We start from the raw sequence: 18024 nt of genomic DNA on the forward strand, positions 1-18024 counted from the left end.
ATTAGCAAAAATTGAAAATATTGCAGCCTTAGTAGCTGAATGGGGAAAAAAAGTATAGACAGGAAGTCAGTTAGGCTGCAGCGTGTTGTTTTTGAGATATTAAACATGACCTTGTGATGTTTATGAACTCAGCAGCTCATTATCACTGTGCTTAAGTTGTAAACACCAGGCATACATATTTGTTGGCCTTCAAAAGGTTGATCCTGACAGGGGTAACACCTCAGAGCACATAGTGCTCCATGATGTCAGAGGCCAGCTGTTACATTGATGGATGTTACTTAAGGACCATATATTTACAACAGAGCAAGCAGCCCTGCTTCAAGGCTGATTCTGTACACATCAGTGGTAAAGCAAAAATTGAAGTCCTTACAGGGTTGTGATTAAGTTACGTGTCAGAGTTTATCCAAATAATCTGTGTTTGAGGCCTAAGAAAAGGCTTTCAGGCGTCTCCAAAGTTGCATTAAATGCTCTGTATTTAATCATAATAACCTGGCTTTCACTGAGAAATCACTTATCATGATTACTTCATTGTATGAGAATGTGTGATGCAATCAAGGGCTCATTTATCATGGCTGGTGGAAACAGTTACTGTCAGAAGAAGAAATTTAAGCCAAAACAATTAAGTCTAGCTTGATCAAATAGGCATATATGATGATTCACTAAAGAGGATAGAATGAACAGAAACTTTAGATAATATGAATTTTTCTCTGTGATATTTCAAAACATCAGATAGATAAGAGCAGTATAACCCTGCCATGGGGGGGGGGGGGGGGGGGGGGGGGGGGGGGGGGCATTACTAAGAAGAAGGGAGGACGTTTCTCTTCATATGATAATGTTAAAAATACAGTTAGGCTTTGCTGACGCCTTCCTGACTCATTTCATTTCTCACATCAACGAGAAAAGAGAGAGAGAGAGACAGATATATCAAAATTCAAAAAAGAGCAATGAAATATTGGTTTCATCTAAAAAACAGTGACCCCCACCCCTATCACTACAAAGCCCTGCAATGCCACGAGCTGAGCAAAACTCACTCAGCTGGTCCTGACACTTAGTTCACTTTCTAACCCTGTTCTGACTCAGGATCAGTCTGAGAACAAACCAATTACAGTCAATCAAAATGCAGTGTTATCTGGCCCTAAAAAGACAGCACATTACCTGACCACTATGACTGACACTAAGCAAAGAAATACCTCCACAAAGTACAGACTCAGTGAGGGCAGCCTGCCCATCCAGACAGGCTGATACAATAAAATAGATCATGGCTCCCCATGGAGGAGCGGTTCTGCCAAGTTGTGCAAGGAAGACCAAGTTGAGACAGAGCTGCACTTTATAGCAGAATGCATAAAATTCCAGCCAGTCCCAACAAAATATTTCCCCAAATTCAAATACAGCAGAGTAAGTCTTTACCTGCCACACTCTGAGGAACAGTGACACACACACACACACACACCTCCCCGGCAAACTGTTATAAAGCACATCATATTACCACACACAGACATACTGTATGTACACACACAGTTTTTATCTTCTTTTTTCTTTTTTTCATTATTAATATGTATATATATTTATATATATATGTATGTATATATAAATAATGCGTGTATATGTATATGTGTATATTTTTTCAAATCAAAACTATTATCATTATTTTCATATTGTTGATGATATCTATCAGTTATGTTGGCGCGGGGGTGGGGTAGTCTGTGTCTGTGAGTGTGTCTGGGTGTGTGTGTATTTGTGTGTCTGTATGTGTGTGTGTGCGCGCCCCTCCTACCTTCGCTGCGCTCCGTGGAAACCGAAGATTATTATTCAGGGTTGCAGCGCTCACAATCCGCTGCCCGCCGGGGAGAGAGACGCAAACACCGAAAATGACCGTAGAGGCCTTGTTTGACCAGCTTGGGCATTTCAAAAGGTATTATGAGCAATAAGCTTGTTTTCCAGATCTGTGAAGGTGGCATATATTCTTTGTGGTGTGAATGAGTTCGTTTTTTTTTTTTTTTTTTTTTTTTTGTGGTATCAATTGAACAGCCAGTTGGGCAGCTTTGGAATATTAACTTCACTTACTGTAAGTTATTTTTCTTCCATGTTACGAATGCATTTTTGAAAACAAACACCAAGAAAACAATAAGAGTTCTAATCCCAGTTATCATCATTTGTGCATAAAACTTTTTATCTATTACCGTTACAATGCTTCAGTGGTGGGGGAGTCTTCAGCTAGAGGAACTGTTTTGCTCCCTTTTTGTGTTTTTTTTTTTTTTTTTTTTGAAAAATGACGAACATAGTTAAAATACTGTAAAATAAATCACAGTAAGTTTACTGTGTTTTTATTTACAGTGGCAATATTGTAACCATAAAATGTAAGTTAAAGAAACTGTACTTAAAATCAAAGACAATTAAGTCTAGCTTGATCAAAGAAGCATGTATGGGAATCGTAACTGTAAAAATGAAATAGTAAAATAATGATACAGTATTCCAATTATTTATTGTTAACTGTTGAACAGAAACAAACATGTTTGCTTATGTGTAAATATCTTTCCCTGTGTGCAGAGATTGTGTATACCATGTTTACAGAAATCTAATGGCCTTCTTCCATATGACAGAAATACACACCCTGAATAGTATGATGCACAGTATAAATAGTTTTCTCTCAGACAGGACAGGAGAACAAAATAAGTTGTTTACCTTAATGACATATTAGAAGTGCACCGGTTCACACAAACTGTAGTAAAAGAGCTTGTTGCCTGCAGCTTCATCTACCAGCTCACTGTGGCTCTTTCCTCTTTTATCAATCCTCATTTGCAATATCTAAAACTAATCTGCTGACCAAACAGCACAAAACATTTTGCTGTGTAGACCAATATTTACTAACCATTAGTCCAAACAGTTTTGCATTTCCTGTACATGCTTCATAATAAAAGCCACACAGTGGTACACCAGTGAGAAGCTTTTAATGTGAAGTAGCAACAGCAGGAAATGTTTGGACTGTGTGGGCCTCAACCCAACACTGTAAATAAGAATGTTTTCAGTTTCCAGTTCTTATAATTTCTGAAAATATTCTACCATCTCCCATCTAGCCAAAACAGTAGCAGGGACCATGTGCAACTTTCTTACACTTGCAACTTTCAAGTGTATATATTACAAACATTAGAAAATATTACAAAGACAACATTAAATATGTAAGAAGCTTGTTTAAATCTGTAGCCACAATTCAACAAATCCTCATAAAATATCGTCAGGGGTGAAAAAGATAAATATAAGCTTTAAAATGTTGATTTACAGTTGGTTTTAGCATGAGCATACAGGAAAAAACTCACCCTAGAATTAATGTAATCTTACTGCTGCAAAAGTAATGTAAGGCGGTCATCAGTTCAGGGCACACAGCCAAGAGAGAGCAGAGCTGGATCCAAAATCATATTAAAGTGCATTGCATCCACTGCTTCGATAAAAAAAACAAAAATGTTTCACCATTACTGCCTGTGTAATAACCAAGCTATGATCAAAACAAACATTTTTAAGACTGTCAAACATAGAAATAAGCTTTTGTAGAATAGGTTACACCAAACAAGATTTTAATTACCTATTGTAACAAACTTTTACAGACATCTTAATAGCAATCTTAGCAATCACAGGGAAAATGCAAGTAGAAAGAATGTAAAGGAAATAAGATGTGATTGAAAGTGTTGATGAGCAATACCTTTTAAACAGACTCCAGCGATGTTGTTGTTTCCTCCTTATATTCAACTGTGAATGTATAGTAAAATGTGAAGAGGACAGCCAAGGTGGTAGTGAAGTCAGGTCTCCATCAACAGCATCCATTTGGTCGCACATGGGATCTCAGGTTCAGGTTCTCCTGATGAGTAATAATCAAACTCCGAATTGATAACAATTGTATTACCTTAAAGTACTGTTTTCTATGTGAAAACTAAGAAACTTACACAACAGAGACAGCATTGTTTGTGTGAGTTAGTACACGAGAACAGATCTAAACAGATGACTGCTGAGGTGCTTGTGTTTAAGCCAAAATAAATGTAAATATAAAATGTTTAAAAACAGGCAGATAGTATAACAAGCACAACTGCCACAAGAGCTGACTAAATTGGCTTTTGTCTGTGGAATTGACTAAATTACTGTGGATTTCACAGCAATTTTTTAGCCAATAAAAATGTTGAATTCTGTTGACTTCTTTATCAGATTTTCTCACAAAAGGAAATGTCCATTTCATATAGTTTGCATGCAATTTTTTCCTCTTGCATAACAAAATATCACTGACAACAACAACTGAGTTTTTGTTTTAAACACATTTTATGTGGCTGATTAAATAAACTACTGCTGTTTACATGTCTCGACAATGAATGTATTTATTTCACTTGGTCAAAACACTCTCCACTCGTTTTGCAGTTACTTGTTAAATGGGAGGCCAACATGATTGCCTCCAAATCACTTATCATCTCCTCTCCAGTTCTTATTTCAGCATATGTTTAATGTTTTTTATTTCTGTCCAGATTTCAGGCATGTCTGTACTTTGCAGCAGTCTTCCAGTCCGTAGCCTGTGGGATCCACTACCTGGCCTCTGTCTTCCTGGTCGAGACTCCAAACTTTGTGTGCAGTGTGCCCGGCAACATCACCGATGTCTTGTACGGTAACCTGACAAGATCTAGTCTGGATGACATCCTGCCAGTATTCAAAGCAGGGACTGGGCCTTTGGTGGTGAGGACGGCTGACGGTCAACAATGGGAGCTCAGCCGGTGCCAGTGCGCCCTGCGCACCAACCCAAAAGACTTTACATACAACTTTGATGGCAACAAAACAGTTACAGCCTGCAATGGGAACTTTGTTTATGACCACACGGAAGTCTACCAAAGCATAGTTACCGACTGGGATTTAGTGTGTGAGAGAGAGTGGCTGGCCAAGCTGTGCCAGCCCACCTTCATGTTAGGGGTGCTGATTGGTGCGCTGGTGTTTGGGGACATTGCTGACAGGTAAGCAGAGGATGCATGATGGGGAGGAAGGGGAGGGTACTTTTCATGCAGAGTGGGTGTTTAGAGAGGGGAGGTATATTGTAGGATGTGTCACCATATAAGGAAGTTCTTTTCACTTGTGTATGGGGACTACAGCACATATTAATGTATTACAGAATCTGGTTTACAGGTCCTGTATTTATAATTCTGTAAACATGTACATGCAACTTCAGAGGACATGGCTGCACTTCTGCATCAACATGAAACATGATACTCTTCTCTTTCATGCTCAGTGGCTGACGTATGAACACTGACTGAGTGTACACCTACAGTTGCCTCATGAGCTTGATTATAAGATTCTTGATAAGGAAGGATGGGTGACAGTGAGGCAGGAAGAGTTGAGGCCAGATCGGTGTGGATGATGGGATAGAGGGAAGATAGTTCAGAGAAAGAAAGGGAGGAAGAAAAGATGAGAGTGGCAGGAGGATAATAGGTGTCTGGGCACACTTTGAACAGATCAGATGACCTGGCCAAACAGCAGTTGGCTGTTCAGACCAGGCTGAAGTGGTCAGCATTTAGGAGAAGGACTTTAGTCTGATAAAGTTGGAGCTGAGGGTACACTTGCTTTGACGTCTGCCCAACCATCTCATGTAACGGATCACACTAACAGAGTTAAGATGCAGCAGGTCAGGATTAAGTGCTGACGGTAGTGGTTATTATGGATGAGCACCTTTCTGCACCTCATGCTACTTTTCACAATTTTTATACATGCTCTTATTCACCAGGGCCAAGTGCTTTTATGAGGTGGGTATTGTCAAAGTCTAGATGTCAATGTGAGGTCAAGTCAGTCATTAATGGCCCTACGTTATATTTAGCAGGCAAAAAGATGTTGTGGCATCTCCTCCATGTAAGCAAAGGGCAATCACTTACTTATATTATACTGTTAATGCAGATAATTTCTATTAGACGTTGTGCAGGAAAATTGATGCAAATCTGTAAGGCATGAAGAGAAGTGTCAGTCCACAAACTTGCACAATGCTGCAGGAAGAATGAATGATTATTTGACCAGTTTGGGCTTGAACTTGTAACCAGATCCACATAAATTTGACGTTTAATGGTTTTCTAATGTCACAGTAAACATATTGTAAAGCTAGCTTTCGAACTTATTTAACTTTTCTGTGCAATTGTATCCAAACATGTAATATACGATATTCAATACCTACATCATACTGTTGATCTAGTCATACCTTGCTTACAGCATTGCGCCCTGTAGACCTTGTTTCAAGTCCCCCAGTACACTTTTATAATTACTGTAGATGATCCATTATTTCACAGATTGCTTACCTGTTTTTCTCTCTGTCCCTCTGCCTCTTTATCTTTTACTTTCTCTCTCTTTTTCTCTCCTCTACCTGCATGGGTGTCTCTCTCCTTCAGGGTTGGTCGTGTGAGGATCCTAATGCTCACCAGCCTCTGTCAGTTTGGTCTCGGGGTATGTGTGGCGTTCTCTGGAAACTACTATTTATTTGTAGTGCTCCGATTTCTCCTTGCCACGGTGAGTTCAGTGCTTGTATGTTTGTGTAGCTACTTCTACAAAGCCTGGTTGTATATCTGTGTGTTCACGTGTCATTGTTGGCTCTGCTGTAATATGAAATTCAGTGCAGACTCCGAAACTTGAAATTTAGCTGATAGAGGTAATTTGCCGCTGCCATTTGCCATTTAAAACACTAATATCAATCTATGAATGCTGACATTTGGAAACTAATCTTTGTTATTAATGCCTGTGCCTTACTTTCCACTCCCAGCTTGTAAACAAACACACTCCTTCAGGCCCACTATGTGTTTGTAATTTCTGGATGCTCAAAACAGTTCACAAAATGTTCTACAAAACAATCTTTCCGCCAATTGCTAATGTTCTCCCTGAACATATTAGGAGCCACCTCATACAGTCAAGCCAACACTCAAACCAAAGCAAGATGTTTGCACCAGCTGTGGATAATAACAAATATAATAAGCAAAAAATATAACAAACTATAACTGTGGATCCTTTACTGGACATTTCTTCCCTCTTCATTACTAGGAAGAAGTTGTTATATTTAGGCAGTGTTTGTTTCAACATATCCACCTTGAAAAACAGCCAAGATAAAGATGAAATACTAACAGTCTTATAATGTAGTAAAAGCCTATTATTTGAAGTTTAAAGAGTTGTTAAGCGAAACATGTCAAACATAGATCTCTGTGTATGACATTTACATCTTAGTTGAGTTGATGTTCTTGCTCATGCTGTTTAGGTTAATGTCTAAAGTGTAAACATCAGATTACGTCTTACAAACGAAATTAGCTCTTGTGTACTGGTAAAAGTCGGTCGGTTCAATTAGTGTATCATTGTATGTTTATGTGTGTGTGCACATTTCTGTTTCTGTGTACAGAGTAACACATAATAAGTGCATAAAAGAACATGTTTACAAGCCAAAGGTAGGGAGTCATTACGGTTACAGACCCGCGTGGCTATAAAAGTTGTGCTGAAAGAGCTTACACAGTCTGTCTACTGTTCCACCCCTCTCCGTCTTCTCCCTTCCCCCCTCAACTTCTCCTCAGCTACAGCTGTTGTTTTTCACATAGACTCAGACTCTCAGACAGCGTGGACTCAGTCTGAACAGCCGCGCTTAACACAGTGTAGTTTCAGTCTGACAAGCAGGTATTTACGGCCTGATTATCACACTGAGATTTAGACATGTCTTTTTTAAAATGAACTGGCATGGAAAAAAAAAACATTAAACATATTTAAGTCATATATCAACATACTACTGATGTACTCTTCCTGTGTCTCATAGATGTGCTTTATGTGAAAAATGGTCAGGAGGCAATCCAGAGGCCTTAAACGTGTAACATATGTTTGCATATTTAACATATTCTTCCTCTTACAAATGAAAAATTAAATTCATAAGTGATAAAACAAATCGTTGCTCAGTTGAATACGCTCAGAGGTTTTTCTGCTAAAGCCTTTTAGCTAAAGTGTCTGGTATAACCAGTAGCTTATAGTGGCTAATATTAGCTATTGTCAGCAAACTTTAGCATTTAGCATTATCCCATTTAGGACTGCAACTATCAATTATTTTCATTATTGATTAAACTGCCAATTATTTTTTTATTATTAATTGATTAGTCACTTTGTCGATAAAATGTCAGTAAATATTGGAAAATGGCCATTCACAGTCCAAGTTGACATCTTCAATCTTCATCTTTTTTTGTCCAACCAGCAGTCCAAATCCCAAAGATATTCAGTTTACTATCATGTATGACAAAAGCAGAATAGTTGCTGCTAATTCTATATCACAAGTATGTCTATTGAAAATTTGTTATATGAATGCACCAATCTGATTTGCCAGATATTGATATTATTATGCAGACTGGGTATTGGCCAGGCATGACCAAACCACATTACAAATCAACTTTATCAATGTTATTATAAATCCAGAGTTTCATATTCATATTACTTTACTGAAAGAGGTACTGCACACTTAAACATGTTTTTTGAGCTGTAAACTAAATGATATGTCTGTACTGTGATGTAACATATAAATGATGGTGTTAATATTGACATTTCTTACCAAATTTATAAAAATCTGCTTTTCATTGGTTGAAAATGGCTCAACTCACCACCTAGTGTTTTAAAGCAGCCCTGAACCTTGTAAGGCCAATGCTGACATAGAGTCGACCGGTTGGGACTTGTCTACATCATGAAATTTATATAAAAAAAGAATGTTAACGCCCTAACGGCTACGTACTGACACTCCCCCACAGACACTCACACACACACACTGGAGAGCCTCACGTAGTAGAGCCGCTAACTCAGCTACAACAAAGGTACCACACAGAAACTTTCACCAGCTTATGTGATTGGCCACTGCAGCATGATATTGGGCTGCACTCCCGCAGCATAAACACACTGCCCCCATTCAAATGAACGGGATGACTGCCATTTTTCCCGCACTTCTGGATTTGGTGTGAATGCAGCCTTACCCCCCCATACAATCACAGTCCTCTGCTGCATTTTCTAAATATACTGGGAGGGAGGGAGCTAACAGAATTGGGGGTATAGTTACTTAAAAATGATCCCAATGAGTTCCATGCACTGTGGTATACAGATTTCCAATTTGGGAAAAAGAGAGCACTTGTTTCAGATTGGGGACCTGTATTGGTAGAAACCCTGTGATGAGGTATTGAAATTGGTATTGGGCAAGAAAAAGTTGTATTGTCACATCCCTATATATGTATTTAGCATATTTTTGTTGCAGTTGACCATTACAATGTCCAGTTTCTTTCTCTCAAGCCTATTTATCAACAGAACATTTTAACCCTTTTTCTATATCTCCCCTTCTCCTTCAATCCTATCCTCTGTCATCTCCTCGCCCTCACCCTTTTCCTCATTCTATCTTACAATCCTCCTTCCTCTCTTCCTCCTGCCTCCTTCCTTTCATTTGGCAGGTGTCCAGCGGCTACCTGGTGGTGGTGTTTGTCTACGTGACCGAGTTCACTGGCCTCAAGGTACGCACATGGACTTCTATGCATGTGCACGCAGCCTTTGCAGTTGGCATCATGGTGGTAGCTTTGACTGGATACCTGGTGCGGGTCTGGTGGATCTACCAGATCATCCTCTCCATATGCACCTCGCCCTTCTTGCTCTTCTGCTGGAAGTTCCCCGAGACGCCTTTTTACCTGATGGCCAAGGGCCGTTACAAGGAAACTCAAACCCTACTAGACACGATAGCCCGCTTCAACGGCCTTGAGTGCAGGATGAGGGCCGAGGATCTCCTGGAGCCAGAGGACAAGAATAGCAGAGCTCTGCTGGAGAAGGAGTCAGAGGAGCGGCCATTGCAGTCTGAAAAGAAACTATCCATCCTGGATCTTTTCGGCAGTTGGAGGATGGCGGGGCGCACATGCACAGTGTGGGCCATTTGGTTCATCGGCAGCCTGGGCTATTACGTCTTTTCTTTGGGCTCAGTCAACCTAGGAGGAAATCAGTACATTAACCTCTTCCTTGCTGGTAAGTGTTTGGCTGATGAGTGTGCAAGAAAGAACAAGGAAAATAGTAGTAATGATATTGCACAATTATTCAATAACAACCTTCTTGGGTCATCCAAATATAGAGATACTTGAGGTTTTACTGGTGGATGGATTACTGTTGACAACCGCCGCACTACTTTTAAATGCAGGCTGTGTGTTTGTTTCCATGTGTTTCTTCGTGTTGGTCTGTTTTAGTGTGTGTGCTCTGAGGCTGGAGGTTTTTTCAGGTTGCCTGTTTACATATCTGCCTCCTCCCATGTAAACAAAAAGGCATCTTAGCCATGAACTTAGTCCGACCCTGGTTACCAAGTTGAGCAGGGTACTATTTAAAGCTGCCTGGAGAATCACAGTGTGAACAATTCTGTTTGCGTTTGTGCTATGGTCATATAGGGTCATATATTACTTGGAGGGAAATATATTACTTAGGGGAATATTATGTCATTGAGAAAGCAGTAAGATACTTTGCTGTTCTCCATTTTGGCTTTGTCAACTGTTCTGTTTCTGGTAATAAAGAGGGTAAACAGGAGGGTTTTTACAGAAAATCAATAAAATAGCTGTACGAAAAATTGTTTATTTAACAAATCAAGAACTGATTAAGTGAAATGTAATGCTCATTGACAGGATGGGCTTTTCTCAAGCAAAACCCAGTATTAACCTTCATTCTCAATACACAAACTGTGTACATTGTAAGATAGTTATTTCATAAAATGATATCTATAAACTAATATTTTTGCTACTAATAATGTCTGTGAATTTCACTTTATCAAACACATCAACACAGATCATACAAAAAAGGCTGCTTTTTTCTTTGGAGACATATGTTGGAGCACATTTAGGAGGCTTAGCGTCACCAACATTTCAGATGCAGGTTATTTAGGTCCCCTAGATAGAATGTCATGGTGTCACTGTGTCACTGCCACGATAACCTCTGACCGAGAGCTGCTGTGATTGGTTGTTTCCAGGTGCAGTGGAGCTCCCCTCTTATCTGGTTGGTTGTTTTGCAATGGACCGGATCGGCAGGAAGAGGACTTGTGCCCCAGCTCTGCTCCTAGCCGGGATCGCTTGTATGCTCATCATTGTGGTCCCCAGTGTATGTAAATATAAAGTGACATTCTTCCAAGTATTATTACTCATGTTGTTCACCTTTCTCACATGCTTAGATGCATGCATGTTCACGATCTATTCAATCATTACAAAAACTTCTGTTATAAACAAAAAGTTAAGAGGAACTGGTGAGATGCAACACAAATCATTCTGTTATCATCAATACAGGCAAATTATCTTTCCAGGAATGCTTCTCTTTCTCTCATTGTTATGTGCTATAACTTGCATTTTTGACCACAATTGGAGCATCGCACTTGTCACAGTGACACCGCTGTCAACAAGTTGTGACTGTTAGTTGTGGGAAAGGGGCAAGCTAGAAACAGAAATAGTCTATTTTATTTTGAGTATTTTCTGCACTGGCACAATCTGTCTGGACCATTAGCTCTTGAGTTTATTGTCCTGACATTTCCCAGAGCCACTGGACTGCTGTTACTGTTAAGCCCTGATACATGACACACTGGCACTTCCTAGTGTGTGTGTTCTGAGCTGTGACTGAAATTAGTACTGCCTATGGTTGAATTGGCAAACAGCTGGTACTTAATGTCCGAGTCAACATGACCTTTGACATTGAAAGCCATTCTGAACGGAGCAGGTCAACAAACATAAGGTGAAAAATAACGACTTGGAGAAAGACAGATTAGTCTATCCATCATGTTCTTCTCTCCTCTCTCTGATTGTGTCACTGTAGTAACTTCAGACACAACTTGATGAAAATACATCTGCAGACGTGACACAGCCCCACATACCATAGTGTCTGCAACTTTCTTTAGTAAATTACGTACAAAGACAAATATATCTTCCCTTGGCAAACATGCCACAATCTGTAATGCTAATACATATGAGAGATAAGTTTCACAGAGGATGGAAGTGTTCAGAATCCCTTTAATGACCAGAATAGAATATGTGAACTTGTTTTGGCAACAGTTTCTTAGTGACAGGGCTTAAAATATGTACAATGGACACTTTCGCCACCCAATCAGACCAGATTAACGGACAAACAGACTTCAGTATAATGAGAAAGATAACTTATCATATCCTCTCTTCCTTCCTTCTCTCAACTTCTTCACCTTCCGGTTGGTTACATTGTATTGCAGTATACTGTAGTATGTGTTTTGCTACTGGGTATCTATTCTTTCCCTTATATTCAGCACATACTGTATGTGTGTGTTCAGCATGTATTTCTCTTAAAGATCTTTTGATTCAAAGCCTTGTCAAGGCTGAACTCATAAGAAAACTCACCTGTATTTATAACTTGCCTGCCTCACTCTACCCTGTTTATTTTTTAACCTAAGCTCCTTCTTGTTTGACACCTCTTTGCTCTCTAATTCATCACTGTTAGGGGTGTGTCACTCAGCTTCTTATGCTGTCAGTGCTCAGCAAACTTGACATTAGTCACACACTTTCTATAGATTCTGTAGTTCTTTCTATAGATCTTTGCACAGTGTGCTCTTCTGTTCTGGGCCTGAGCTTCCTATACATACTTGTTAAGCAGGTTTTTTCATATGTTTTTGAAGATTTGTAATGCTAGTGTTTTTAACTTAAGCAGCTAAAGACCTCATTCAGTTATAAATGTCTCAGAAAGTAACAGTCTCCCTATTTATCTACTCTGAGCGCTTTTGAATATGTCTGTGCTGTATTCTATTAGTAATGGAGTTATATATAATGGAGTAATAGCTCTCTCAAGCCTAACATTTATACTTATTTCAGTGACTTTACTTACCCCAATCTGTATTTTTCTGGCAAATTTGGCGTCTCTGCAGGATGAAAAAAAATCACTTCTGCCACCACAACTGACCACTCACAGTAGAAATGAGGTTACCAGTGTTCAAGCTCACATAGGACAGGGAAACCAGTTATTTCCACACAAACAACCCTATGTGTGTCCTATATACACATGTGACTACATACACAATGTCTGCACCGCAAATACCATGTAAACAAACCATAGCAATGATTGCTCCACACCATAGGTGGAAATACACTTGGAAATAAGAACACAAAATAATAAAGAACTTAACGTCACTTAACATTAGTGGAGCCTAAAATAAAGATGGTTGAATTCAGACCAACAGTTTAAAAATAAATCATTAGGATGGGATCACCTCACACAGCCTCTCTCTCGCTGTGTGTATCTTTATCCTGGTATCCCGGTTATAACGCCAGGCTGAGTTATAGTTCTCCAAGTGTTTGCTAGAGAGCCACTGGAGCTCCTGATATCACAGCTCTCTTTACAAGTACAGACGATGCAGTTCTTCATTCTGACTGTACTGTTCCCACACACTCATGAAATATTCACATACACATTTAAAACACTTGAATACACAGTAAAATTAAATGCTTGACTCCTCCTTGTACATATATATTAAAGACTTTGAGTAAACTTGAAGTAAAAGTACTTTGTATTAGTCTACATTAGTAGCTTATTATACATATTTGTTTGTAAGGATTAAAAAATATATTATTTACATGACTAAAGTTCTGTACTCCAGCACATGACACTAATATAGTTAGCTTTTTACCCACCCCTCTTCATTTTCCTACATATTGTTGTATTATATTCTAGTTAATCTGAGACTTGACCTACTTAATAATTAATTAAATTTCCAGCTAATAGCCAGCCACAATAATGAGATGCCTCTTCACTGTATTACATTACCTTATTTTTGACATGACAGTTATAATGAGATGCTGTGAGTGAAATACTAATGCACATCTATATATGCACACACACAGACACTCGCATGCAGTGTTCGCATGCATAGATACGTAAAGAGAAGCAGTTCTGTTTTACGGTTCCCATGCCACCATGTATAACAGTTAAGTAAAGCAATAATAGAGTCACTGAGGGGGCATTCATTCCTTCAGTTATTAGATCACTTATCAGCAGATCTGGTAAAATAGAATCAAGTCAGCATGCACTTTAGGTCACCCATCCATGGAGGACTGTAAGGTAGTGTGTGCTCTTGTTTAAAGCTTGACTATTAATGTCTGATGATAGTCTGATGAAGCGCCTGATGGTCAAAGGTCAAGTGTCTGTGTTTTTGAGTATGAAAAAATCATTTATATATATCATTTGTAATATCATTTACTGGGTAAAGGCTCTAAAAGCACAAGTTTTGCCATGGGAGGTTTTGTCTGTCATTGTCAAACTCACTTGTCTTTTCTACAGGACATCAAGGTGCTGGCCATCGCTCTCAGCATGACAGGAAAGTTTGCCATCGCCATCGCCTTTGGTCTCATCTACCTGTACACCTGTGAGCTTTACCCGACAATCATCAGGTAAGAGTTAAGAGCATCAGATCACGTAAAGCTCCCTGGGACATAGAGTACATGACTCTGAACTAGAATCTACTTGTGATTTGTCTTTTTAAAGACATTTTTGTTTGAACATGCTTCTTAAATTAACCTGAAAGAAGAAAATGTTTAGTTTGGTCTCCACTCTTTTAATATATTGACATTTTGGGCAGTCCTATTTGTTGAAGCTGGAATACTACCTAATAAACTTTAAAGAAAAAAAAAAAAAAAAATCTAAATGTATTTTTGTTTACATTCTGCACAGCATAGTCTATAAGGCTGCTAGCATTGAGTTGCTGTTTAAGGAAAAAAATAATCGAGGATGAAAGACTCATGAGTGTCATTAAAATGATATGTTTTATAATTCTATCATTCTGTATGTGTAGATAAGTTATGCTACACTTCATAACGTAACAACCCTCAAATAATTTAGCTTTTTTTGCTGGGAATTTACAGTAATTAACTCTTGTATATGTTGGTGGTGATGCTCATTTTTGTCTTCTATAATGTGATGGCCATGACATACAGTATAGCACTCAGCTGACTGTGTAAGCTCCTCCTCCAGGTCTCTGGCAGTAGGTAGTGGCAGTATGATGTGCCGTGTTGGCAGTGTGGTGGCTCCCTTCTGTGTATACCTGGCTGACGTCTGGGTCTACCTACCTCAGGTATACATACATGTTTACTTGCAGCTGTCTCTCTCAGAACATCTTTTTTTTTAAATGTTTTGTTTATGTTTAAGTTGCAAACCTTTGCCATTTAGCCACCTTTGTGCCCTGTTCCCATTCATTATAGTTTATTTACAAAGGTATCCTGGCAACAAAACAAATTTTAACAAATTTATTCTTTCCTTTTTTTTTTTTTTTAAAATCATGACCCTGTGTAGCTAATCGTGGGAATCCTGGCATTTATTATCGGAGTGCTGACATTGCTGTTGCCTGAGACTCTGGGCAAGCCTCTAACAACCACCTTGGAAGAAGCTGAAGCTCTGGGACGCGAGCCGAGCAAGAGGAACTCAGCCCTGGGCAATAAAGACGCTGAGGATGGGTTGGAGATGAACCAACATGTGGATAGTGCCTGAGCTGTACACTGCTGGACAGAGACAGACACACAGAGAGAAGCTTTGGAAAAACAGAGTGGAAGGAAAAGAGAGGAGATGATGGCTGCCAAAACCTGAAACAGTGACATCATTGATTTATTGGGTTGTTGAAAAAAAAAAAAAAGAAAAAAGAACACACTTTTATTAGAACCAGTTGAAATTAAGTGCTTGTTGACATTTTGTTCTGCAAAGTGACCAGCAGATTAGTACTCAAAGGGTCTTGAGACATTACAGAAACCTTTCTGCTCGTACTCAAATCTCAGTAATGTAACGGTCAGTCACAGACATAGTCCAATCAGAGCAGTCCATGAACTTTGATTATCAGGAAAATCATGTGCTATGTGTGTATTGTGTAGTGTGTGTGCGCGTGTGTGATACATATCTTGTGTATCCAAGACCAAGGAAATATGAAGGATGTAAAAGGATCATTTCAGTTTATGAGTCTTTTTTCTTATTTTTGTAGTTTTGGCCATCATTGCTATTACACATTATACTCATCGAAGGTAATGGCCGATTAATCTAAACCACTTTATTTGGAGGCTCAACTGAAAGACAGCTTGTGTTTCTTGCACCATCAGACATCTTTGTTATGATGTTGCTCTATTCACAGATATCAGCAATCACCTAACTTGTGAGTAGAGCATTCTTATTACTGACAGGACTGATGGCCAAAACTACAAAAAACAGACCCAAGTTGTAAATAAATGTGTGGAAAGTGACAGTGAATGGGACTATGTAAGTGTTACAACAGCCAGCTGCTGTTAATGTACCAGTAATCATGAATCATGATCAACTGCAGATCATGGGATTAAAGCATAAGGATGCAATGTTATTCTAAACATACATTGTAGAGTCATGACCCAAATAATAGAATATTTTATTCTAATATCAAAGAAGTGCCTTATTTTTCATTTTAAAGTCACCTTTTAATCTTTTTTTCAACAGTCATTTTAAATCTCAGGGCATCTACTTTTGGTTATCACTGTGAAACTATACGAATGTAAAATTTTAATTTAACACTCAGTTTGACATTATCCTTGATTCCATCTTGCTTAAGATGCCATCACTTAGATTAACTTTAAGCGTGTGTGCGTGTGTGTGTGTGTGTGTGTGTGTGTGTGTGTGTGTGTGTTAGTGAGTACAATAGTGAAGTACATGGAAGTCAGTATCCTCACTTTCTACATGTATATTTAGATTATGAAATCTAGATGCTGGACATACTGAATGAAATGAGCAACTGTATATGAAGTAACACAACATTACTGTATTTTCGAGTCAAGACGCGATCATGGGATGTTTGGACCAAACACAGGAATGAACTACAACAGTTGTAGTACACTAGCATGTATTTTTTCATATCAAACAGTTGTGTGGTGCTTTAAACTGAAGGAAAACAAGTAATGCATTACTCAGGCATTCAGTTCTGAACTGTTCATAATCAACAGTATAATTTTTTTTTGTATGAATAGCTACTTTGTGAGTATTATTTTTATTTTATTATCACAAAATAAATAAGTTGGCTAACACTGATGTTGTTAGCCTCTTCATTATTAAAGTATACTTTTTAATTATGTCTTGCTTATACAAAAAAAAAAAAAAAAAAATTGGTGACTGCTCTGCTGTGCAAGTTAAAGCTCTCTCTCTCTCTCTCTCTTTCTCTGGCTGTCCAAAAGGGGACTCGTGGGGTTCAAGGGAAAACTATTTTTGTCTTACAAGGAATATAGAGCAGGTCTGGGAACAGCCCACTGATACTAACGGCTTCCTATTCGCTGGTGGAGAGGAGTTCCCCACACCCAGCAAGCCCCCTCTGCACCACCCAACACAAGAACAAAGCCTCTGTGTTCAACTTTAGAGTAGAAATTCTGCAGATGTGTGTGCCAGTGTATATGTGTTTCTGTGGATGGACTAGCTGAAGCTATGCACTTTACTTGAACCATAACCTGTTCAGTGATACTCTCCCTGCCATGGGACGCTTTAGCCTTGGTGGTATTGCTTTCAGGATCACTTATACTCATTCTGATGTACTGGTTTGAAAAATGTAAAGATTTACCTTTTAAATGAGACCAGGGTTGACTGTAATCAAAAGGGTTGGAGAACAGTAACCTTCTTATTTTGGGTACATTATTTTTGGGCTTGTGTACAAAAAAGGAACGTCTGGTTAGAGGTTAAGAACCAAACTGCTAATGTGAACTTTCAGTTCTGTTATGACACTGATGCTCCAAATAGTGTGTGGTTAGTACTGGACACCATGGAGTGAAGATTCTGTTAGCGATTTCCATCCAGTGTGCACTGTACTGTATATGTGTGTGCTCTTGTATTTCTTCTATTCCTGCAAAATTGAGTTTTAGACTTACAGAGTGCAGACATTTTTGGAAAGTGAGGTTATGGTAAGGGTGAGTTTGTTGTGATGGGTGAATTTAATGTTAGGGAGAAGGAAATGTCAATGAAGAAAAGTATAGAAGTATAAACTCTTGTAACTTGTGTATGGAATAGAAACAGGCAAAAAAA

General features: G+C 38.8%; 1 protein-coding gene across 1 annotated transcript; it reads left to right on the forward strand.

Moving 5' to 3' along the window:
• Positions 1-1728: 1728 nt before the first annotated feature.
• Positions 1729-16913, forward strand: slc22a16 (solute carrier family 22 member 16). Its single transcript, XM_067571931.1, has 8 exons — positions 1729-1912; positions 4503-4979; positions 6393-6510; positions 9444-10002; positions 10985-11112; positions 14296-14405; positions 14986-15085; positions 15304-16913. Exons 1-8 carry the CDS (start codon positions 1869-1871, stop codon positions 15496-15498), a joined length of 1731 nt encoding a protein of 576 aa, XP_067428032.1. The 5' UTR covers positions 1729-1868; the 3' UTR covers positions 15499-16913.
• Positions 16914-18024: the final 1111 nt, after the last annotated feature.

Source organism: Thunnus thynnus, chromosome 18 (assembly GCF_963924715.1).
Source record: "Thunnus thynnus chromosome 18, fThuThy2.1, whole genome shotgun sequence".
Taxonomy (NCBI): domain Eukaryota; kingdom Metazoa; phylum Chordata; class Actinopteri; order Scombriformes; family Scombridae; genus Thunnus; species Thunnus thynnus.

Coding starts and splice junctions, on each gene's coding strand:
- slc22a16 (XM_067571931.1), top strand. CDS start 1,869: ATGACCGTAGAGGCCTTGTTTGACCAGCTTGGGCATTTCAAAAG. Junction 10,003..10,984: donor CATTAACCTCTTCCTTGCTG/GTAAGTGTTTGG, acceptor GGTTGTTTCCAG/GTGCAGTGGAGCTCCCCTCT. Junction 14,406..14,985: donor CTTTACCCGACAATCATCAG/GTAAGAGTTAAG, acceptor CTCCTCCTCCAG/GTCTCTGGCAGTAGGTAGTG.